Source organism: Sycon ciliatum, chromosome 8, assembly GCF_964019385.1.
Source record: "Sycon ciliatum chromosome 8, ocSycCili1.1, whole genome shotgun sequence".
Lineage (NCBI taxonomy): Eukaryota > Metazoa > Porifera > Calcarea > Leucosolenida > Sycettidae > Sycon > Sycon ciliatum.
Window position 1 is genome coordinate 13,878,180 of NC_088650.1, and position 10,758 is coordinate 13,888,937.

A 10,758-nucleotide genomic window follows, 5' to 3' on the forward strand; every position below is an offset into this window, starting at 1 on the left:
CGAAAGGCCTCATCAGATTTTTAACTAGCTTCGTCTCTTCGTGTGCTGAAATAAATAAATAAATATCGCCGAAATCGCACCAAGCTCTTCTTTACTTCAGTATTATTTTTTGAAACAGCTCTGCCTTTCGGTATTGAGTACTCTATTGGACAGCCTGGAACTTCTCTGTTTTCCTATACTTACATTGTATCTTCTCTCTCTGTCCCGTAGCAATGTAGAGTATTTGTATGTATATATTATTTAAAGGATTTCCCAAAGGCATAGCCTATCGGTGGGGATCTCCTGAGAGCTGAACTGAGACTTTACAGTGGCTTGAGTCAATTGATTGGCTAAATCACTGATAGGCCAATCCTTCAGCGGTGGGTATAACCTTGGTTCACCGTTGTATCACAGAGGTGCACGACTACGCAGTCAACAGGATCAAGTTCAGAAGTTCATGTAGTAGATTAGTTAAACCAATGCAACTGTAGCTAAGCTGTACATGAAAATCTAAGAAAATTGAAGAAAAAAATAGCAACGGTTTTACATGTATACAGTCGGAAAAGTTACAGTCGGCGGTGCTATAAACAGGTGAGCACAAGCAGTGTCTACAATCATACTGTGCTGACGTTCGCTTACTGAACATGCGAGCATGTCAGTCTAAATACGTGATACTCTTACTAGTGTTTTGTTCCTGATGTTGTCTTTCCTCTATACCGTGGAAACTCCTCTACTAAGAAATGGTTAATCTTACATTTAGGGACTTTACATGTTAGACCGCACATCGTTAGAATCATGTATCAACACTATCATGTGATACTTGGTATTATACAGGTATATTATGCCAGGGCGAGCAAGAAAGTGAGAGATGCCATTAGCAGCCATGGGGTGGAACACGTGGTCGCAGTGCCCTTCGAGGATGTGGTCATAACGTTCTGCCCGTTTGTAGCAGCTGCATCCCTTGTTCCGGTGACTACTGCTCCAGTGTCGTCTGTTACTGGTGATGCTGTGGAAGCAGTGACTACGGCACCTGTGTCATCAGTTACTGGTGCATTGGTGAAAACATTCGGCTGCGATGGGAAAATTGCTGGGCACAGTGAACCCTGTGCTGCAATGCTTGACTGAGCGAACGTTGGGTATACTTGGCCGATGCACGCAGAACCTGTACGGAAGCGAGTGAATCCGTCCATCCTGGAGCCGCAGCCATTGCTACCGGGTGGGGTTGTCCGACTAGCGGCACTTCCCCAGGCGCACTGGGCTGCACCGCATGTGGGCGAACAGACTAGCGCTGCCCTTTCTGTGGCGTCCGCTTCCATCACACCCTGTCCTTGCGCCAAAAAGAACTGAAGAGCACCATACGGGGCTCTGCCGCCGACTTGCACGCAAAGTAGATCGTCCTCTAGGAGCGCAGACGTGAAGCAGTTCGCAGCAAACACACTGATTACTTGGTTACCTCGCTGATTGAACGTTTGCAAGAGGCCGCCGTAATTCCGCCTTCCCAGGATGGCCAGGTACACTCTCTCCTCTTCGCTGAGCTGGCCCGTTTCGGCGGCACATGTATACCGCTCCAGGCCAAGGTAGATGGCCAGCACTGAAGTGTCCCACACGGAGGCAAACACGAACACGGGAACACCAGACGTTATTGCAAGGCGAACTCCCGTAGCAGTGGCATAGCACTCCAAGCCGCCGAACGTCATGCCGGAGTTTTCGCAGATAGGAAACGGGTCCATGATGTTCAGAGTTCCGTAGATCGAAGCTATTCCAGCGCTTGTACTCAGGTCGGGTAGCACATAGTTGAGCACAAAGTCGGCCTGCTCGCCGCGGCTAATACTATCGCTGATCATTGGCTGCAGATCGGCGAATGTGGGCACGGCTGGCAGCCCGAGCCCATCCGTGTACACAGCCAGAGCGATGGTGTCAGGTAGGAAGTCATGAACCCAGTCAGCATGGGCCAGCACGCCCATGCTCACTCCACCGAACAGCAGCTCAGTGGCCGTGGCCAGTCCTTCGTTACTCAGCAAGTCTTCCACCACTGCCCGCACTACATGGAAACCGCCGAAGTAGATCCCACCACCATACGCAGTGCCGGCAATGTTGCGACCGATGAAGTTATCGGCGGAGCAGTGCGGGATGAACACACGATTATCCAAGTAGAACTCAGGGTTCCGAGCACTGTCGGACGACACCGGTGCACCGACATCCTGAAGACGATCCGAGCTAGCTTCGGGCAGCACACAGGGTGCGCCCTGCGACGTACCGCCGCGGCTGGGATTGCGCAGGAGACCGCAGAATGGCGCACCGGGCCCAATGCAGCTGGCTGTGCCCGTTTCCAGGTGAATCACCCAGCGGGTACTGTTCGTGTTCCGGTACATGTAGTACACGGCTGCGGATCCGTCTAAACACCTGGCACCGCGAGAAGTGGCATTCTGGATGGGCTGTCTCAATAGAAAGGCAGCCGCAGGCCCCATGTGAAGGGAACAAAACACGGAACACAGTATCGCGAAGAAGAATGCCATTCTAATTCCTAACTTGAACTAAGTCTGAACCAGCCCTTGTAGATCACCACGATTAAAATAATATTATTTTTTCTCTACAAAATCCACATATCTCCAGACACTGGGGTGAATATTATGATACCCGTTTGTGCGAATGTTCGGCTTTTATAGAAAATATTGGTTGGCTGATAGCAAGGTTCAAGCGGTGAGTTGGCTAGTGTACTGTATTGTGCTAGTATGAACGTACGGCGACGAACAGGTGTGATTCTGTTGTGAAATATTGGTGAACCGATTCCCTCCAAGTGGTAAATTATCAGCCCGTTATTCAATTCGTATCCTGGGTAAAACGTCGCAAGTATATTTCCTGAAGCAGATACTTGTGTATTTTCGCGAGGAAATTACGAAACTGCAATTGCGCAAGATCAGGTGTTGGTCTTGTACGCTTTCAACACATTGTTTGCTCCTTGCTGACCCTGATCTTGGTCTATCAGCACTTCAACAGATGAATACCTGCCGCATACTAGCATACTGTTCTCTGAGTGGACCGTGCTGCTCTCTTCACTCTGAGCGAGCGCACTTCAAGTGTCCTGCCATTCAGCCTAGTCTTTCGCAACAGTCTGAACAGAAGCCATGACACATTGTATGTATTATAGGTACTCAAATCTGTGGACAGCAACTGTTTCGCTCTGTTAGAGCTCCTCAGCACAGCTCAGAGGACCGAAGCGCAGCTCTTCGCAATGAAATACGTTCCCGTGAAGCAAAGCATTAATTTTTTATAAAGAGCTGCAAACCCCGCCAAGAGTGCTCGAAAATGCTCCAAGAGCAGTGAGCGTTGCACAAGACGAGCGGCAAGGGTTCGCGCTAAGGTAAGAGTACTCAGCCTAACGACATTGCTGACTGCTAGGGAGCATAATACTCAAATCTGTGGACAGCAACTGTTTCGCTCTGTTAGAGCTCCTCAGCACAGCTCAGAGGACTGAAGCGCAGCTCTTCGCAATGATATACGTTTCCGTGAAGCAAAGCTTTTTTATAAAGTATTGAAGACCTGCAAACCCCGCCAAGAGTGCTCGAAATGCTCGAAGAGCAGTGAGCGTTGCACAAGGCATAGTAGGTATAATACTAGCAATTGGTTTGGTTATCACTCTACCGTGTCCAGCAAGGTATCTCGCATGGTCTGATTACTTGGACTGAGTACCACATGTGTATTAATTTATTTTTGCTCTGGGGGCTTAAAATAGACAGCATCCTGTTTTGATAGAAGTAGACACTAGATGTACTGGTATTCTGAGGTGAAATCCGAGTTACTTTACCAACCAGGCTTGATTTTTGTTCTGAGGGCTCAAATGGTTTTCCGAATCCAATTACAATGTACGAGTATGTGCTTACAACACAACAGAATAGTTGGCAGTGATATCGCCACTAGTTGCTATGCAGTTGTAAATACGTGCGAGTGTAATGTAAACTAGGGATGGTTATGTGCTGTCCGTGGCCCGGTACAGAGTCAGTGATCTGCGCGCATGTAGGCCTTGGCCGATACGAAAATGGCAGATTCAGCTCGAAAAGCAGAAAATATGCGAGCATCTTCCAAAACTTGTGGCTGGAAATTCCTCGAATTCTGCTCCTGTTCTTCATCCATAGTCAGCACCAAACATGCATAATTTGTGCCGGTTATTCTTTCAGCATCATCCCCAAGAGGCAAGAGCAACCTGCGGGGGGTTGTACTGAAAGTGTTGCAACACAACTGCATGACTGCATGTGGTCCTTAGGTTATGACCTTGTACTGCGTGGCACAGATTTTCTGAAGTGGCATTCGCCCAGGAAACGTGCACAGGTATCATCACATACATGTACAACGTACATGGTACATACTGTACACGGCCTTCTGCCACTACCAATTATTTACTTATTTCCAGAATCTTTGTAATTCACCTGGCCGGATAAGGGCAGTTCTATCTTGCTCATGCCTGTACATGACGCAGCAATACACTCGAGAGCTCTTGGGCTGAACTAGTTCGTGTTTGCTGTCTCCAACATTGAATAATATTCAGACACAGTATTAAACAGGTAACACCTGTTCGGCGATGGCCAACAATAGCGTTATAACAATATTTTTACGCTATTGTGTTGGCCATCGCCGAGCCAGCGCGTTCTCAGCAGAGACGTGTGTGTTATACTGTTATTGTTGTGAGAATGGACTTCAAACACTTTCTTCAACATTCCCTCAATATTCTCTCATGAAGCCTCAAGGGAGAAACTTAGACGATTGCCTTGTTGCAGTGAACTACCGTGGTGGTGAATGTTTTGAAAAGAAATGGACTTCAAAGATGGACTTCTCGTTTTTGGTAGGAATCGGAAAATCCTCTCTCCGGTGAGACGGCAGTATTGCCTGTGCCCTGAGCGAATTGAAATAAAAGAATACAACAACAACAACTTCAAAGACCCAGTTATTCTTGCTGTCTGCTGATTATCGTTCCATGAAAACCAGGAGTCCCCAGGACCTTGCTTGGTTCATTCTGTCCTTTTCGTGGAGTGGTGCAATGACTGATTTCAGGTTATTTCATAGCCGAATTTTGTCGCTAATGTCTCTTCATTCTGTTCCCAGTGAGGTCTCGTGCCAAAGGCGAGCAAATGCGCTGCAACGTGCAAGTAGAGTTAGCTGCGATGTCCCCACCCAGTGATCATCATCTTCACTACTGTATATAATTATATTGAAGTTGCAGGGAGAGCCCAGACAAATTATATCTGTTTTGCAGTTGTTCCCTGAGGCTGTGTTCTTCTTTGTCTGTTTGGTAGAAAGGTGGTTGTTGGTGACAAATCGGCGGAAAGTGTAAGCCCCGGAGTGGGGAGCGAATATCTTTCCGGCAGTTGTTGTTGTTGTTGTTAAAAAATGGATTTTTAAAGGATTGAACTTGGATGGTAAAATAGGAGAAGGACAAAATGTTACGAGTTATGACTAACTGTTCACCAACGTAACCAGATCATTACACAGTCAGCGAATGCGACAAAATTTCCTTTTGTCGAACTCGCTGACTGTATAGTATCTGGTTACGTTGGTGGGCAGTTAGTCATAACTCGTAACATTTTGTCCTTTAGGACTCTCCAAAAGAAAATGGCTTCTCGCGGGTGTCTCCTAGAAAACATGGGGAAGTGCAGAGGGGAAGAGATAAGTAGAGTAGAACAGATTTTAGGACAAAAAAGACGGTAGATGGAAGGTGATGCCATGCCGTGTAGTAGTATTATTATCGAAACGTACGTGTATTTAGCTCCTCATTGATTTTTTACCAGGTGTGGGCCATCCCCTGATTTCATAGGTGCCAAACATTAATTTTTACGTTTTTCATTCACTGCATTTTGTCTACAGTCGTAATACTTAGTAAATAGTTGTTGATGCTCGTTCTATGAACAAGAGCTCCAGAAAAAAAAAGAAAAAAGAAAAAAAGATGGAAGGTGATGAACGGAGATCCACTGTACCCATGTCGGTACACCATGGATGCAAAATACGGATATCACCCATCTTTGCAACATATTACCGTGCGATATACATGTACATGTACCAAACGTTTTTTGGAAACAGAACTCTTCCTTTGGGAATCTGAGAAAACTAACCCCAGGAGGATGATACTGGCACAACCAACAACACAACAATTTGGCATCGCAGCGGCTCAAGCGACTTGGCAAACTACTTTCTGAAGTGACTTTCGTCCTGAAGAAAGTGAGATTCAAAATCCCAGTATTTTCGCACCATGCCACAATGACGTCACACATACATTGGTATGAGGGCGTGGCTAAAATTGAAATATCTCAAGAACGCTTTCTCGTAGAGACTTCGGACCAAGATCATTCGACTCAGCGCCCGAAACTCTACAGGATATCAAATTTTCATTTTTTTCGTGGAGTTCCCCCAAGTAACTAACTATGCTCGTAGGGAACACGCACGCCAAGAGCAACGTTCCAGGTGGGTGATGTGCTACACGTAAATCGATACGTAAGTGCAATATGAAAGGTTGGCAGCTGAAAAAGGACAGAGCTATTCAAATGCACATGTACATTGTGACCAAAAGAGGGATCATTGGTTTAAGCATGACTACTACATAGAAATATATGGAAAGAGTTTTTCAGAGTTTACAAAAAAAGGAAACGCATTGAAAGAGGGAAGGTATGTGCAGTAGTGTTTCACTGCGAACCACATTGATTATTGATGTAATTCTCAAACGTGCGCGAGTACTCTGAATACACGCGGGACCAGCAGTCCTGAAGAATACGATAGCGCTCAGCATTGCTCAACGCTGCTTCGACTTCTGGGCAGGCCTGTAGCACTCCAGGAGGGGTGGTAACCGGGGTGGGAGGCACGGTCGAGGAAGGGCCGTCCGGGCAGGGCTGCCCCTGGAAGTACTGGTTGAACTCAAGCTGGGCGGGGGTGAGATTGGGGCAGCTGGTGTTCGTCGTGTCCTCGGTCCGGCCCCACGCACACTGAGTGGCCAGACAGCTGGCATCGCATTGCAGACCATTCGGTACAGATCCGAACAAACGGGTCTGCACACTACTGTTTGCAACCCTGTACCTGACCCACTCTGTCATCGCCGAATACGCACTCACTCCATTAATTGCGTCACACGGCGGGAAAATATTGAGTTCTGGTGCGAACTCAAAATGAGCATGACCAAGACATGTTGGAAAAAAGAACCCATCATAGTCAGTTGTGAATACTCCAGTGAATGACTCAGTGTAAAGACCATACTGATTGATAAAGGCTCGCTCCAGACTGGAGATCCGGTTAGTAACCGAAGCGCAGATAAATCTTTCGGTCCCAATACGTGGCACGAGCTCTCTCAGATCCCAGTGATTAGCAATGGTGAACATGGGTGTCTGTATGAATGGGTACAAGAACTCGGCGTTCACACAGTCGTGACCGCCAAACAGTGGAAACGCAGCGAACCTGCTTGCCTGGCATGCAGGAACATGATAGGCATTGTACACTCCGGCGAAGAGGGTCAGTAACCCGGTGATGAGCGTACTATTCTCCGGGTTTGAAAATGCCGTTGTGGGGTTGTTGGCAAAGTCCAGCAGGTTTGGTGCTCTGCGGAACCAGCCACCATCTGAGTAGCCGAGAACAGTTGCCGGCGCTCTTCCAACTTGAGCTCGGATCGAGTTGATGCGATCGCGGAACTCGTCAATGCGGCTATGCACGCCCACGGCACCTGCTGACGTTCCACCCAGAATGATGACGTTACCGTCCAACAGACCGTGAAAGTCCTGTAGATCGTAGAGGGCAGCCTGCAAGCCATACGCGCCGACTGTGTTCACACCGAACGGGTTCGAGGCCTGAGGCTGCTGACCAAGGTGGAAGTCTTGCGTGCAGTAGCGAATATACACACGATTCCAGCCACTGAACTCGGGGTTGAAGCGAGGAAACGGACTGACAGTATCTGCGAGGGGTGCGTATCGTCCATCACGATCATTGCCCGGGAGTGAGCATGCCCAGACACTGGATGTTCCAAAGCCATTGCCCAACTGTGCCTGACACTCTTGAAAGCTGCTGCAGAATCCCCCACCCTGGACGTGGATAATCCAGTTAGGGCTGGCCAGATTGCGATGAACATAGTATCCGGCTGGCGAGCCATCCAGGCATACTGCGTTGCGGGCAGTGGCGTTTACCGTCCGAAACAGTGTGATGGTACTAGCCGGGACGCTCGCCTGGGCGAATGCGGGCAGGACCTGACCGGGGCAGGCCATGCCAGTCCGGAAACGACCAAAGCCGTCCAATCTACTGCCACAGCTGCTCGGCGTGTCTGCGGGTCTCGTCATATTACCACCCCACGAACATTGACTAGCTCCACAATACTCTGAACATGTCAAAGTGGCTGGGTTAGTTATACCAAGTACAGTCAAACTCTCACCACTGATTTGGGCTGCGGCGAGGAACAGCTGCAGTGCTTCGTATGGAGATCTTCCACCAGTCCGAGAACATAGCAGCTCGTCCTCCAGGAACGAGTAGGTGAAGCAGTTGGCAGCAAGAATGCTGATTATTTGGCTTCCACGTTGCTCATAGGTTTGCTGAAGTCGATTATAATTGTTCAATCCTAAAATGGTCACATACACTCTCTCCTCTTCACTTAGCAGTCCAGTTTCAGATGCACACGTGTACCGCTGTAAGCCAAGGTATGACGCCAATACGGATGTATCCCATACCGAGGCAAACATGAACACAGGAATATTTGAAGCCAACCCTAGACGAATTCCAGTCGGGACATCGTAGCATTCCAATCCAGAAAACGTGAAGTTGTCATCATTGGCACATCTCTCGGGTATGTATGGGTTCAGGGCGGACAATGTGGCGTAAAGGGAGTAAATCCCGTTGAAGTTTTGCAAATCGGTTGGCACTGTGAAGTTGTTGATGAATTCAGCTTGATCTCCTCTGCTAATACTTTCATTGATCATTGGTTGGAGATCAGTGAACGTCGGGAAAGTAGGAATTCCAAGTCCATCAGTATAGACAGCCAGAAAAACTGAATTCGGGAGTCTACCTCGCAACCAATCTGTATGAGCCACAACACCCATGCCTGCACCTCCAAACAACACCTCGCTGGCACTATACAAACCCTGATTGTTCAGTAAGTCTTCGACAACAGCTCTGACGATGTTGAAACCGCCAAAATACAGACCACCTCCGTACAGGCTTCCGTTCAGGTTTCGACCAACGAAGTTATCTGCGGAGCAATGCGGGATGAACACACGATTATCGCGGAAGAATTCTGGATTGCGAGTATTGTCGGAGGACACGAGCACACCCACGTCACTGAGCCGGTCCGACTGGATTTCGGGCAGGACGCATGGCGCACCTTCCGATGTACCTCCCTGTGTTGGGTTCCGCAGTAGACTGCAGAACTCTGCACCAGGACCCAAGCAACTGGCTATACCCGTCTCCAGATGAACTACCCAACGAGTACTCTCCGTATTCCGATACATGTAGTACACGGCATCGGATCCATCCAAACATCGTGCACCCTGCTCGGCTGCATTGGGAATCCGTTGCAAAGTCAAATAGGCGTAACTGGTAGAGACGAGGAGGCTGCACAGCAAGGGAAAGGCCACGGCCCAATAGCCCCTCATTCTTGCTGAGGTTTTTCGTCTGAGCTACCAGTAACTGGACCTCAGAAAATTTAGTGCCGGCTGAAATACCCCATTAGTTCGGTGTAATCATTTGAAGAACGTCAGTTGCTTGCGAGAAGCATGCTTATGTATAACGTGCTGAGCCCACACCATTGGCATTGTGTGTATTGCTGGTGTAGATGGAGAGCGTAGCAATTAGCACTGACTGGGTGTGTGTGTCGCTGGTATGTTTCAGCTCTGGAGCCAGTTGTTGTGAACAGAGCTAGAGCGAGAGCAGAGCTACAGCAATGAGGCATGGACGATTGCAACTGGAACCAGAGTGGCAGAGACCAGAGAAGTACTCAGGACAGTGACCGCGAGTCATGACCTGTGCTCACGCTTTACGAAATTACATTGCCGCGACTCTGGACGTCCGACTGGCTTGCGGGCCACATCTCTATGCGAAGTGTTCACACACTCGCATTGTCTTCAAAAGGCCAATGAACTGTGTTACTTGATCATGACATGCAAGAATTTTATTGATAGAGTTAATGACTGCACAGTGTTTCATGATAAGTACATCTTGAAGAGGCTTCTTTATCCTCGAACTCGAAGGCCATGTCTTTGGCCTTACGTCAACAAGCTCAAGTAAGGTTTTGAGGATCTGCGTACTCAATGTGTGGGTCTTTGACCACTTTGGCGGTGGGTCTGATCGTTGAAGGTGATGAGTTCCTTCGGATGCGGAAAATTCAGTCTCACGCGAAAGGTGAATTACTTGTATATTGTTTATGTTTATGCATACCATAAGCGAGGGTCCCTGGTTCGAGTCGTGGTGTTGATGGAGCCTTGATACTACTAGTACTACTAGTGTCCTGGTGGCAAAAAGAACAGCGCAAACCCATTTCGTCACTGTCAATAATATTTCCCCAAGCAATTGTGTGGGAATATACTGGGATAGTAACATCTGTCTATTCACGTGAAGTGAAGGAGTTTTGCATTTGACCAGAGAGAGAGAGAGAGAGTCTAGAGAGAGCGGCGAATAAAGGGGACTACCAACATTGCAATAGAAAGATCAGGGTGTAATGCACGGGCCGCCGATGTACAAGTGGATCTCGCATACCCCAGTAACCTCTATCACATTCTCTATTGTACTCCACCTAGAACATATGTATAGAATACAGAACGTAGACTAGCA

At 48.1% G+C, this 10,758-nt stretch overlaps 1 protein-coding gene across 1 annotated transcript; it reads right to left on the minus strand.

The window, feature by feature from the left end:
• Positions 1-6,430: 6,430 nt before the first annotated feature.
• LOC135823757 (uncharacterized) lies at positions 6,431-9,695 on the minus strand. The gene has a single exon (XM_065336598.1). The coding sequence runs from the start codon at positions 9,582-9,584 to the stop codon at positions 6,648-6,650; it is 2,937 nt and encodes a 978-aa protein (XP_065192670.1). The 5' UTR covers positions 9,585-9,695; the 3' UTR covers positions 6,431-6,647.
• Between the last annotated feature and the right edge of the window lie 1,063 nt (positions 9,696-10,758).

Coding starts and splice junctions, on each gene's coding strand:
- LOC135823757 (XM_065336598.1), bottom strand. CDS start 9,584: ATGAGGGGCTATTGGGCCGTGGCCTTTCCCTTGCTGTGCAGCCTCCTC.